The following is a 14,040-nucleotide window of genomic DNA, read 5'->3' as shown; positions in this document are numbered from 1 at the left end:
AGTTAGGTCAGTTTTACTAAGCAGTAGTTTTAGGAATTAAAAAATAAATGTGATAGAAGTTGAACGTGTAATGATGTGTGGTTGCCTTTTTTTTTTAATTAATTTATTTTGAATACTAAATACCAACCCTTAAATAGACAATAAGAAAAGAAAAAGAAATATGTTATAAACTTAAATACAGAATAGGAAAAGAAAAAAGCATTGCTGCATATGCAGCCGGATGTAAGAGAGGATTCAAAATATAGAGCAATAGATTTCCGTTTCCAGAAAGCTGTATAATAAATACCACACATTGTGTTCTGAGCTGTCCATCTTTTCTTTGCTGCCTTGTGAATTTTCTTTTGTCCTCTGCTGTATACTTTTTACTTTGTTCTTTTTTCCACCTTCCTCCCTCACCCCCCACCAATTGTAGAAGGCTACAATTAAGTGTGGATACACACACACACACACACGCACATATACATATGTACATAGACTTACATACATATACTTAGATAGCTATGATATTCATATGTAGATGTATACATTTCTGTGCATCTATGTAAGACTGTACTATATTTATTTGGCCTCCTATTTTTTCTGAGGGTGGATAAACTCTTCTTTCATAAGTCCAAGTCTTTCCATATTTTTCTCAGTCCACCAACTTGTCATTTCCTATGTCACAGCAATATTCTAACCCTATAATGTCTAGTTATTTTAAATAGTCTAAAACAATATTGATTAATATGACTGGCGTATAAGGTAGTTTCCCCATTTTTCTCTTTTGATTAAAATTTTCCTTTTTTTCTCTTTTGTTTTCCAAAGCTGGTTTTATGATGATATTAAAGCGAATTATGAAGCAGAAATGAGCCCTTTATCTCACAGAAAATGGAATGCAGTTGACATTGAGGAAGTAATGGATAAAACTTAGATGTATACCTGTGTCTTTAGAAATATTGAAATTTTAAAATTATTTAGCAGTTCGGAGGGTTTACATTACAGTAGATCCGTGATGGCATTGCCATGAAGAGGCATTCCGAGATGAGGTAGACAGACCATCGATGCTAAGAGCGATAGGCCTTTACCAGAGAGGTGTTTTAATTTTCAAAACAACAGCAGCAAAACCAACCACTTGTGACCTAACTTGGGATTCCCAAGGGCCTGTCGGGGGGGGGAGCACAGAGGCTTCTGGAAGATGGTATCCTCAGAGGTGAGCTTTGCCTTGCCCACCTGCCAGGGTTGTGTTCCTTTTCCTCATGCTTGCCCTCTGCCCTTCTCACGTGCCTATAATATCAGGTTCTTCTTCCCTGCCCCAGTGATGTGCACACATTGGGGTGTTCAGCTCTGCTGCACACATCAGGGTACTCAGCTCTGCAGAAGGGTGCCCAGGGCTCATCTGCCAGCCCTGCTTGGTTGGTTGCTAGCCTCTGATGTAACCAGCAGGGAGGGGCCATTTATGGGCCAAGGGGCTCCCTTGAGTGCAGCAGGAGGCTGAGAATGTGGAAATGTGTGACCATCTGAAGGGTCCTAAAAAAGGGAGAGTGTCTGGACCACAGGCGGCATTCTATACATCGGCCTCGCAGCTCTCTGAGAGTTCCCCATCCTCTAGGGAAAAGCAGCCACCACAAGGTCGCTCGAGGAAGCTGGTTTCTGTTTGTACCATGTGTTGGAAAGTTAGACTTATGCAGGTTCTTCCTAAAACATGCTGCCTAGAACTGGAGCACAGTGTGCCAGATGTGTTCTGCCCAAGGTTGACCGTAATGAGAATGTTGTCTCTCTGCTTTAGACTCTTTACCTGTCTAAATTCTCTAACTTTCTTGACTGACACATCGTAGAGTTAACTCATTTTGACGTTATAGTTTGCTAGAATACCAGGCCTTTTTCAGACCTGCTTCCTCTGACCGTGCTTTCTCCATCTTAGACCTGTGAAGTTGATTTTTTGAACTTATATATGAAACTTTCTGTTTAACTCAGTTAAATTTCATCATATTAGATCTGGCTCAATATTCTAGTCTGTCAAGATCCTTTTAAATATTGACTGTCATACAGTATATTAGTTGTTCTTCCCAGCCTTGTGTCATCTGCAAATTTGCTAGGCATGCCATTTATGTAATTGTTAACGCTGAGTGAAGTAAGGACAGATCTCTGGTGCACTATGTTGGAGACCTCCTTCCACATTGACATCAACCATTTGGGACTGCTCTCAGGATTTTTGTGTTCAGTGGTAGAAGTATGGAAGTCTGCATCTCCAAATTGTCCACAGAAAGGCCAGGAGAGATTTTTTTCTATCGAATACTTTGCTAAAAGTCATGTAATATTTATTTATAGCATTCCCTTGAACTACCAATCTTGTCACTGCTGAAAGAGGAAAACACATGCATCTATCACGACCTGCTCTTGATGAAACCGTGGTGGTTCTTTGGGATAATTTCTTTCTCTCCCAGATGCTCATGGACCAATTCTTTATTGATGCCTTTTAGAATTTTCTAGGAATCAGTTAAGATGACTGTTTGTAGCCTTCATTTTCTTCCCTTGTTTTAAAAATTGAGCCAGCCCCTGGCCTTCCACAGCTCCTTGCTGCTGCTCCCATTCTCCACTAGACTCCCAGTGATACCGACAGTTACTTAGCATCATCTCTGCTGGTTTTTTCAGTACCTGAGGATGTGGCTCCTATAGGCCGGCTACTTAAGCTCATTAAGGGTTGCCGGGTTCTGGCTTACTGTCAATTCCTCATTAGCCATTTGTGTTTGGTTGCTTTCAGTCCAAAGATCATTCTGTCTAGTAGAGAAAGCAAGCAGAATAAATATTAAGCACTTCTGCCTCTTCTCCCCCATCTGTTATCATTGTCCTGTCCACTCCAAACGACAGTTCTGTCCTTTCTTTGATCTCCCTCCTTTCCCCAGAGCATACAAAATACAAAACCTCTTTTTTGCGGTTATATATGTTTTTCAAAGTATTCACTTCAGATCAAGGGACATTTTTTTAAAAATCATCTGCTTTGTACAAAGCTCTTCACTAGGTGCCGATGGGATGCTGAAGGGATAAAATACATGCATGGATGATGATAGATGAGCGATGCAGGCTAAGTGCTGTGGGCAGATGCACAGGAGGCTGACATGGGACATTCAAGGGGGAAAGGTGGTGGAGAGGAGACTCTCCCAGGAAGATGTGAGCTGCTGATTGCTGGAGCTCCCTGGCCAGAGCTGGATGGCCACGTGCAGGGGATTCTGTTTGATCCGCAGTGGGTGGATGGCTCCTGAGAGCCTTTCTAACCTGAGTGGCTGTCAGGCAGCCTGTGGGAGCGGAAGCAGCTTTGGGCCGGGATCAGTTAGAGACCTCAGTCCAGATTGTTCTTCCGGTGGTTACCACTTGGGTCATTAGGAAACCACTTAGCCTTCACCTGCAAAATGAGAAGTAAAATCATGTGTATGATGCTTTGTGGTGCAAATTGTTGTAAGACTCAAATGGGAATCCCGAGGTGCTTCTGGACCCTCTCTGCTGTGAGCGCCTCCTCTGTCCCTGGAATCGCTTTGTATTTACTTTTTTTTTAATTTTTAGGCAATTGAGGTTAAGTGACTTGCCCAGGGTCACACAGCTAGTAAGTGTCAAGTGTTTGGTCTGAGGTGAGATTTGAACTCAGGTCCTCCTGACTTCAGGTCTGCTACTCTGTCCATTGCGCCACCTAGCTGCCCCAATTGCTTTGTATTTACTTACGGCTGTTTTGTATATTAAGGTAGGTCCCAACTAGCGCAGATAAGGGATTCCCACACAGTAGGTTGTACTATCTGAAGTTACGTTGTACTGTGGTCATTGTTTCCAGCCAAGTAGAAATATGCAGCACAAATTGAAGTGATTTGACTGCTTCGTGGGATTCATTATTCATGCTAATTGGGACCTGGGCTGCTTAGATGTGCACATGCTGTTCTTGCCATAGAAGGAAAGCTTCCTGATGGGCAGAGGCCGCTTACCTTTTGTCTTTGTATCTCCCACGCTTCTCATGGTGCTTGGAACATAGTAGGGTTTAATAAGTGTTTGTTGATTGAAAATAACTGTAAAGCACTTTGTAAACCGTGGGATGCTGTGTAAATAGTTATTACTGTAGGAGAAGGTGATCAGGGATGGCTCCGTAGGGCAGTCGATGTGTGACTTTGAGTTTTGCAGAGTGTTTAGGGAAGAGGGTGAGGGAATGCATTCTAGGCACAGGGGAAGGTCTGAGCACAGACACGTGGGTAGCAGCATGTCTGGCTTGTTTCCTGGGCCAGAGAATCGTCGGGCTTGGTGGACGTGTGGAATGGGTAGGGAGCACAAAGAGGATGCCAGGCTGTGCACGTAACCATGGATTGTGGAGGGTTTTGAAAGCCAAGCATTTAAACTTGGTAGACCTGAGGCTGTGTGCACACCTCCAGCTGCCCTTTCAGCACTGGGTGGATGGGGCCAGAAGGCCGGTCCTGGGGCTGGGCTGAAAAGTAGAGGTGTATGACAGAGGGAAGGCTCCAGTATTTTGCCAGAAACTCCTGTGCCATGGAAGGCTCACCTTCCTTACCCTCTGTTGCCTTTGGCAGAAGCAGCAGCTGCTATCAACCCTTTCCTCATGGAAGAGAAGGCTTTGTGATCAGCCCTTCCACCCACCATTTTGTGAAACAGGAATTAACATGTATCAAGTCTTAGGGGTTTTTTAATTTTAAATAAACTTTGTTCAGTTTGTAGGACCAGGGGCTTACGAATGTCCAAAGGCAGATTATTACTATTCCTGTGATAGGAGCCATTTCACAGATGAGGGGTGCCCTTCCCTGCTTCTGCCTAGTGCTTGGAACCCCTCACTCTGCCCTTTGACGGAAAAGCCCTTTAGGCACAGACACGCATGACCTGGTGCTATGGTGACAGCAGGCATATCTGCCGGGCTTGTGTGAGGGGCTTAAATTGGAAGGGAAGTCAGCGACCATCTAGGTCATCCCAAAAGTCCAGTGTAACAAGAGCTCATCTGGCTTCTGCTTGAAGACTATGGATGACGAGGGAATGGTTGGGAACTTAAATGACCTCTACATCATCTGTCCCTTGTCCCGGGTTCTGCCCTTGAGTCACACAGTCCCCATGTCACAGAGCTCGAGATGTTTGAAGACAGCTGGCCCCTTCTCTTAGGCTAACATCCCTGTTCTGTACACTGGGCCTCGTCACATGATCATCACTGTTTGGTGCTCTCCTCTGCACATTCTCCAACTTACAAATGAATTTCTCTGCTAAAATGTAGAGTTTAGAACTGAACATTCTATTCCACATCTGGTCTGAGCAAGACAGTGCCGTAGGACTGTCACTGCCTCACTTCAGAAAGGACACTTTCCCACCAGCATTCTTGCGTTTAATTTTCTTGAGAATCTCTTCTGGTACCTGACGGGGTACTTGAAGGAGGTGATTTACCAAGTTAGCAAACACTAGAAAAAGCGCTCCAGGGTAGGAGAGCTGGACAAAAGTGGCATTTTTAGAAATTATTTTCATTTCTCTTTTTACTTTCTTCTGTCTGACTTACACTATCTGTTATGGGGAACAGAACTCCTGTTTTCCTTGAACTTCTTTTTATACAAATAAAACTGACATAACTAATTATCTTGTAGAATAGCCCATTTACTAAGAAGATCATCTTTAAAGAAAACTAGGAAATTTGCAGAGCAAGTTGAAAGAGGACGCTTAACTTCAGAAACTTTGCAACGGCCGAAAGCTCTCAGGCCTTTAAAACATTTGGATACTTTTTAGCCTTGTTTGAAATAGCACAAAAGCAAAGTCCTTTATCCTGCCTTGCTTGTGCAGGGGGTGGTGTGATTGTGAAATCCCATGAAGGTTGGATTTCCTAATACAACACAGGGCATTTTTGGGTTCTTCGAACACTGCAGCTGATTTCATTTCTTTTCATTTTCTAGCATACTTCGTTGTTTTGTCTTTATAACCTCTTTCATTTGAGTTTCACCCACACACCTCATGTTCCTCGTGTAGCCTCTCATACTTATTGAAAAGGTCCTGATTAAACTATTGCAAAGTAATTTTCCATTAGAAGTCTGCACATGCCCATTGACACAAATGATAATGTGATTTAATAAACCAAAAAGAAGCCAAATTGCACTCCCTCTGCTTGCGCTTAGAAATTGACAATCCCCCGGTCAGTAGGCGTTTGTTGAATGTCTGTTTACTGTGTCCCAGGAGGCGTTTGTAGTAAGGAGTGGGGACAGCCAAGAACGTATTTCACTTTGTATTTTGAGGAAGAAAATCACAAGCGTATTAGTGCTTATTCTTCTGAATGAATGAAAAGAGCAGTTAGTAAGCGTGTAGGTTTCAAGCAGTGTACTAAGGTCTAGAAATGCAAGTGGGTTGTTTTTTAAAGATTGGTTCCTCTTATCTTGCCCAGGCTGAGAGTCAGGGGCCGCTCGTGGGCCTGATACCGCCACCAATGGGCACCAGAGCTTCTTCCTGCTCAGTTTCCAGCCTGGTGGGGTCCATCCCTCCTTAAGCAGCCTGGTGGACCACCCCCAGTAGGACACTCTGTTGGAGGAGCCCTTCCTGTTCAAAACTACCAAACTGAAGCGTTCCATCCACCGTGGCCTCCTGGTGAGCTGGGATTAATAACACGTATCACCAGAGCATACCTACTTTCCAGGGGCTCATATTCTGATTAGAAGAGACAGTACATATAAGAAGGTTCCATTGAGGGCTCAGTGGCAAGGCCTAGGCATCCTGAGGGCTCAGTTGCAGGGCCTCTGGTATAAGGCCCCATGGTCTGGAGAGTGCCACAGAACGGTAGATTACAATGTGTGGGGTCCAGATGGTGAAAGGTCATCAGGCATGGTGGCGCACTCCCCTCCTGGAAGGATGTATTAAGAAAGTCCTATGTCCAGGAGGCCGTCATTGATAAATATTGTGTAGTAAGGCATGACCAGAGTAACCGATTCAGAATCTAACTAGTGATTCATTTTTACCAGTGCATTTCAATATCATATTTCCTTTCCAACCATCCCTCCCCCTTTAGTGAATTCTATCATAACACTGGCAGCAAAAACAAAAACTGTGCTTAGCAGTTGATCCTTTCTCCTGCCACCTCTCCCCTGAGAGAAGGGGGGGTGCGTGCCATCATACCCCCCTGCACACGTATTGATCAGCACCTTTGAGTTGGGGTCTGCTGAGCGGGAGGGACACCTTCATTTATGTCCTTTCCTCCTGTTTCTGCCTCCATCCCTCGCATCTGTTCATTTGACTCTTCTCATGTTGCTCTGAAGTTCTCCTAGTAGATGTTTCTTATGTCATGCTATTATTTGTTCATCCTACGATGGATGGTCAGGATTTGTTTCCAGTTGCTAATTTATCTTCATATGTCATTGATTTTGCATTGGTTTTGTTGTACAAGAGCATTTGGATTTTATGTAATTTAAATTTCATGTAATTTTTGTCTACACAAAAATTCTTTAACCTAATGTTCATGTCATCTGAGCCTTGTGGAAGGTAGGAAAGATAAACAAAGAATTAGAAGACCGTATTCTGTCATTAAGTTCCAATACTGACTGGGAAAAAAATGAAATGAGCGTGTACCGTCTCCTCTTATCCTGTAGATTCCTCTGTGCCAGTTGTATCCTCACCATGATTTCTTAGTGTTTTGTCTTACTCATTGAAAAACTCGAAGAATAAGAAAGAGCTTCTTTGTTTACCTGACGGATGATCGAGTATCCACTCGATTGCTTTGTTTTGAGTCAGAAAAAAGATTACTAAAGCATAGATGTAGAGTGTGTGAATCTTGTGATATAATTGGAAAGCAAATTATCCCATTGGTCTGTATAAATAATTACTAATAGCACTATGAACAGCAATATGAGAGGTCATCATAGGCTTTCACTTAATGAAATAATGATGAGTTAAGTTTTGTGTGTGTGTTGTGGCCTCTACTTCATTCTCAGACCTTCTCAGTTCTCCGCCCTTACCCCAGTATGGCAACCTAAAAAAATAGTAAAATAAAAACCTATAGCTGTTTTCTGTTATTCTTTGCAAATCTGTTCTATATAGAAATTTCTCCACAAATGGAGAAATATGTTTTCTGTATTGCTGAGGACAACCGTTTCAGTGAGACAGTCTGCCCTTAGGTGGCTGTGTAATCTTGGCCAGTTATGTATTCAGCTGGCCAATTTTTGTCATCTGAGGTGAAGATTGGGTGAGACAGTTAAACACGTGAAGGAAGCCTATGCCCCTTAATTGCGTATCCATGCCATGAGATTCTGGCCATCATTTATTCAGCACCTCTCTGCAAGGTCCTTGGGGTGAAAGGTCTGAGGTGCGCTCAATGGTAGGTCAAGGAGCTAATGTGCAAGCGCTGTCTACCTGGATTTGGATAGGGGATGGAGATACCTTTGGCGATATGCAGATGGCGCAGAGCTAGGAGGGGTTACTGACATGGCGCATGATGGCCACACAGCAGACATGAATCAAGTAAGATGGAATTGTTATCAGGGTGACATGGAGAGGTTGACCTTTGATTTTAGAAAGCCAGCTCTTCAAGTATAAAATGGGGAGCCGTGGTGGATAGGCAGCAGTTTGCCTGAAAAAGATCTGGGGGTTTTAGTGGAGTCACTAGAGTCTCATTATGACTCATCAGTGTGATAGGGCAAGCAGATCAGTGAATGCAGATGTTATAATCTGCATTTCCCATAGAAGCTGATGAAGTGGTGACTTGACCTGTGGTCATACAGTTAGTCAGTGTGGGAGACAGAATGTGGAGGCAAGGATGTCCTGACTCTAATTCCAGCAGTCTGACCACACTGCCTTGAGCCCACAAGGACAAGGACACAAATAATGATATCACGGTGGGTGTGTTATAAGTGTCAAGGGCAGGTACAGGCCCAGATACCAGGGGACATCCAAAGAGGGAGCATCTCCTCTGTCCCAAGTTAGAAGTGGGCAGTGCCCGCCTGGCGTGGTCCCAGTTGGCGCCTCTGTCTGTCGCTTGCCACCTGTGTGACAGCTCGCCTCAGCTGGACCATGATGGAATTGGGCTCACTGCTTTCTGAGGGCCCTTTCAGGTCCTACGTTGAGCCCCCAGTGGCGTAAATGATGGTCTTGTCTTGGAGGCTGTGGCTTCTGGCAGAGCCAACCCACCGGTAGCGTGACAAAGGAATCAGCGTTACCTTGTTCTTAATCATGTGGCAGGTAGATGGACACGATAGAATTTCTCACTTGGGATTCTTACTTTCTGATCCACTATTTCAGTGTCTGTGTTCCCATTCACTTTTGATTTCTTGTGAGTAAACTTAGCCACATAGACGGAGCAACTGATCGTGTATTAGCCTGACTTGGTGTTAAGCCCATCCTTCAGAAGCAGCAGAATCATTGGAAGGAAATTCCCCAGCAAAGGGCAGCTGGCTGCTAGCATGGGAGTGATGGGAATAAGTGACCACATCACGGTAGAGTTTAGGCTAGAAGAAAGGAGAGCCAAACCAAGTCTGACAAGCAGCCTGGATTTTTGGAGAGGTCGAGAGGAATCCTGAGCATTATGCCAAGAACTGACACTCTGCAAGGGAAGCCATCCTCAGGAAAGACGGGAAGGTCACAAGAACAAAGAGAAACAACTTGAATGAAGAGGAAGAGGGAGATTTATGAAGGAGAGAATGATATACATGTAGAGGATACTCGTGAACCAAGTTAAAATTGTAAAAGAGATGTGGAAGATGGCAACAGAGATAGGTAAAGAGACTCATTTAGAATTGAGCACCTACTAAGTGCCCGGCACTGTGGGAGGAGCACCTAAAGACAGAAGGGGCTTCCTGCCTAGCTGGTAGAGACAACTTAAATACATCTGTTTAAAATGGATACCAAGTCAGTACAAGGTGATTTGGGCAAAAGCACAAGCAGCTGGTGAGGGTCAGGAAAGACATGGTAGGGAAGGGGAGGCTTGAGCTGAGACTTGAAGGAAGGCCGGGATTCTGAGAGGTAGAGGTGAGGAGACGAGGCAGGAGACAAGGAGCCGCTCTGAGCTGCGGCTAGAGGGCCAGCGTGACTGGACCCTGACGTTGAGGGAGGCCAGGGATGGGCAGGGGGGGCTCTCTAGGTGGCTGCGGCCCAGCGGGCCCTGGAGGGAGTTTATCGAGTCAGGGAGCAGCACAGTCAGACTCGGGATCATGGTGGAAAAGGATAAAGGAGGAATAACGCCAGTGCCCATGTTGCTGGGAGACGCAGATTCTAACAGCCCAATCCTGGACCAGTCCAGCCAAGAACGGCACCAGCTCCTGACCAGGCGGGCTGGCAAGTGAACTCTCTCAAATGCGGGGTAGTAAGGCCCAGGGAGGGCACTCAGTGAATCCACTCACTGCCCTCCATGTGACCTGGATTCTACACCTGTGTTTAACAGAAGGCCCACAAAGCCACTTTGTACTAGAGTCCAAGGATTGTAAACACAGCTCATAGAATTATTTAACATTAGGTCTAGAAAGGACCCGAGAAATCATCTGGTCTTTTACTGATAAGAAAGCTGATGTAACTTAAGTTTTTAATATGCCTGAGAAACATTGGAATAATGCACACACGTGTGTGTATAAACACACACACGTACACGTACACATATATAAATATATGAACATGTGTGTATCACTTTAAGATTCAGAAGCTGCTGTCATGTCCTACGGGGGATAGGTAGCACATGTATTATTCCTGTGTTATCAGTGAGGACACTGAGGCTCAGAATTTGAGGATTATCTCTAGATCACAAAACTACTAAGTGTCGGAGCTTGAATTTGAAGCCGGGCTGTGTGGCGCTGTTGAACTAGGAAGGAGCCCAAGATAAACACTGATGTTTCATAGCACTGCATTAGCGTTTATGTGAATGATTAATGATAGGAAAATCTTAGATTTTTTGAAAGCTGTAATTGATTTAAATTTAATGAAAGCATCTAATCACTGTCGGAGGCGTTTAACAATTCTTAAAGAATATGACTAAAAGGAAAGTGGTCAGTATTATATAGATTATTGCTTTTTATGAACTGTCAGTCACCGAGCATTTATTAAGCACCTACTCTGTGCCGGGCCGTGTAAAGTGCTGGGGATGCAGAGGAAGGCAAGAATGATCCCTGCTTTGAAGAAGCTGTGATGGGAGAGAGACCGCATGGCAGCAATTATGTACAAACCTGCCGGAGACAGGATGAATCAGGGCTGAGGACACCTGAGGTAGCTGCGTCTCAGAAGGAAGGCACTGAAATGAAAGAGGACAGGGACTTTGACTGAGGCTCGAAGGAAGCCCGAGGAGCGGGAGGCGGAGGGGGAAGGCTCCGTCTGGGCATCCGTCCCGTGGACTTCCCTTGATTCGCCCACTGCTCAGCGCTCTCCTTGTTGTTGGTGCCTGGGCATGCTCTGTCCCCTCTGTTCAGGGGCAGGGGATGAGAGAAAGGCCCCTCTCTTTCCTCTGTGTCTAGCCGTGTCTAGCGGTCACCTAGAGGAGGAGGCATTGGGCTTTAGAGGTTTCATTTATCCCTTTGAATTTGTACTGGGATTCTCAGAAGCCGTTAACACCTACCTCTAAATGAAGAGCAAGGCGGGTTCTGCGGTGGCAGGAAGCCTGCGTTTAAGGCTCCGCGGCTGGGCCCAGCTTGGACGGGGCTCCATCATTATCACTGCGGTCCTTTCTCTTCACCAAGTCCTGGTTTACTTGTCTCTGAGGGGAGGGGTGACGTTAGGCCTCCCTCCCTTCAGCTGTGCCATTGTGTGCCATAGAATCCTCTATTCCATGCCCGACTGCCTCCCGTTTCTGAGGTCTTCTATTTGATGAGATGTTAGATCTCTATACGATCTCAGCCTTATCGTTTTCTCCTCCAGGAATAGTGACAGCACTTCTGTTATGCATCCCCTCTTCCATTCCCGCATTCCTAGATTTTTCCTGATATTTTCAGAGTTGATATGATTTTATATCATATGTAATTATATTATTGACTACATATCATATGTAATTATGTATTATTACAGCATGTATAACATTTTGTAAAATAGCATTTATACAGAAAATCAGGCCTGACCTTTGATGACCTAGGTCATCATAAGGAAAAACTTCCTTCCAGCCTCAGACTTACTGTTTTGAATGAAATAAGGCAAAAGCGGTGAGATTTGGATCTCTCTTAAAGCCTAAGTCATTGTCCCTTCCTACAAAGTTATTTGTTACTAGTTAATGTTGGACTGTATAAATAGAACCTTTTGGAAAGTTTGTTTTTAAGAACTTGAAATGATTTAGAAATACTGTAACAAATCAACATTTACCAAGTGGAATTGGATTGAATTATAGACTTTTTTTTTTTTTGGCTAGGCAGTGGGTTTAAGTGACTTGCCCAGGGTCACACAGCCTAGTGTTATGTGTCTGAGGCCGGATTTGAACTCAGGTACTCCTGAATTCAGGGCCGGTGCTCTTTCTACTGCGCCACCTAGCTGCCCTGAATCATAGACATTTTTTAAACAAAAACTGGTGTATGAATCCATGCTCGTTTTGATTCATTATCATTCAGATCATTTTTTCCTTTTAAGAATGTTTGATGATATGTTTTTTCTTTATGTGAAAACTAACTTTTTTTTTTGCACTGTTGGCTTTCCAGGAATCTCCTCTATGTATATCCCCAAAGCCTCAATTTTGCAAATCGCCAAGGCTCTGCCAGGAACATCACTGTAAAAGTCCAGTTTATGTACGGAGAGGATCCAAGCAACGCCATGCCGGTAAGCGATGGCATTTGTTTTTCTTCTCCTGTCTAGCTTGGAGAGGAGCCAGAACACTCAGATCTGAAATTACCTGTTAAAAAATGTCTGAGTGCAGAACTTTCTGTGTGGGTATAAATGTGTGTATTTCCAAACCAAGTTAAATATTCGTTCATTCAACAAATATTTATTGACTGGTCTACGTGCTGCAGGAAAATACAGGGATGACCAAGACAGATGGTGTCTCATCTTAGGAGTTTATCATGTAGTTGGGGAGAGAGAATGTATCTGCAGGGAATTGCAGCATGAGGCAGTGTGTGATAGACCCGTCACTTATGAGTGCTCTGGACGGGTAAGCCGGTCAACTTCTGGCTGGGGAGATGAGGAAGGGCTTGATTTAGGTTGGCTTTGCAGGGATAGGGTCAGTCAAGGGAGCTATGGTGGGAGGGCGTTCCCAGACTGCACAAAGTGGGGGGCGTGGTGAGGAATGGCAGATTGTGTTTGCCTGAGCTGAAGGCTTCTGTGTAGGGATGCAGCAGTAGATGAGGCTGTAGGCAGCAGTCAGATGTGGGGTCCCTCAGGAAGGGCTGGCTCACCCCTCTACTGGGGGGTCTTCAGTCGGATCTGGAATGGACTCGTGTCGGTTTTGTTGTAGAGAGAGTCCTTGTTCAGCCGTCCTTCGGACCAAATAAATAGCCTCTGAGGCCATCGCGCCTGAGATTCTGTGGTTCTGGACCAAGTGTCGTCTGAGTCCCTTTGAAGTCTGCGAACCTGTGACTCTGGGGATTCCGCTGGAGCTCGGCCCTGAAGGAGCGCCTCGTGTATACGGGTGTGCTGGGGGAGCATTTACATCTCAAACTGGCAAAAACTGCGAGTCAGGGCTTGGGTTTGTGGTCCACACTGAAGAGTGGTGGAAAAAATGGCAGTGTGTAGCCTAAACGTGTGTGTGTGTGTGTGGTGTAGGGGTGTGTGTGATGTGGGTGTGGGTATGGGTGTGTGGTGTGGGGGTATGGTGTGGGAGTGGGGGGGGGGGCGTATGGCGTGTGTGTTGGGATGGCAGTTGATAAACATTTACCAACCCCCCTCCCAGGCCTGGCCACCAGGCGAAGTATTTCTGTTGGCCCTCAGTAGGTGGGAGCCATTGGTGTTGGGTGGGAATTCGATGGGAAGAGGGAAAGACACCGGCAGCCAGCCCCAGTGCAGGCGTTGGGCCTGCGGGCAGCCGCAGTGAGGCCTGTAGAGTTGGAGGGCAGGGATGGTGAGCAGAGACCTGGGTTCAAGGTCTCCTGCTGTCTGTCGCTCACTAGTTGTATGACAGTTTCACTGGTCTGTACTTCAGTGAGCTCATCTGGAAAATGGGAATCATCGTGC

General features: G+C 45.2%; 1 protein-coding gene across 10 annotated transcripts in view; it reads left to right on the top strand.

Annotated features, from left to right (window-relative positions):
• DOCK7 (dedicator of cytokinesis 7) overlaps positions 1-14,040 on the top strand; it is a 174,056-nt gene that overhangs the window by 81,810 nt on the left and 78,206 nt on the right. For all 10 annotated transcript variants that reach the window (XM_020993043.2, XM_020993042.2, XM_020993040.2 and 7 more), the window contains exon 15: positions 12,573-12,690. In XM_020993043.2, the coding sequence (XP_020848702.1) occupies positions 12,573-12,690 (118 nt within the window). The remainder of the gene's footprint in view (positions 1-12,572; positions 12,691-14,040) is intronic.

This window comes from Phascolarctos cinereus, unplaced genomic scaffold (assembly GCF_003287225.1).
Source record: "Phascolarctos cinereus isolate Bilbo 61053 unplaced genomic scaffold, phaCin_HiC Scaffold_5;HRSCAF=322, whole genome shotgun sequence".
NCBI classification, from domain to species: domain Eukaryota; kingdom Metazoa; phylum Chordata; class Mammalia; order Diprotodontia; family Phascolarctidae; genus Phascolarctos; species Phascolarctos cinereus.
The sequence above is the reverse complement of the archived record's forward strand: the minus strand, read 5'-3'. Positions and strand labels throughout refer to the sequence as shown.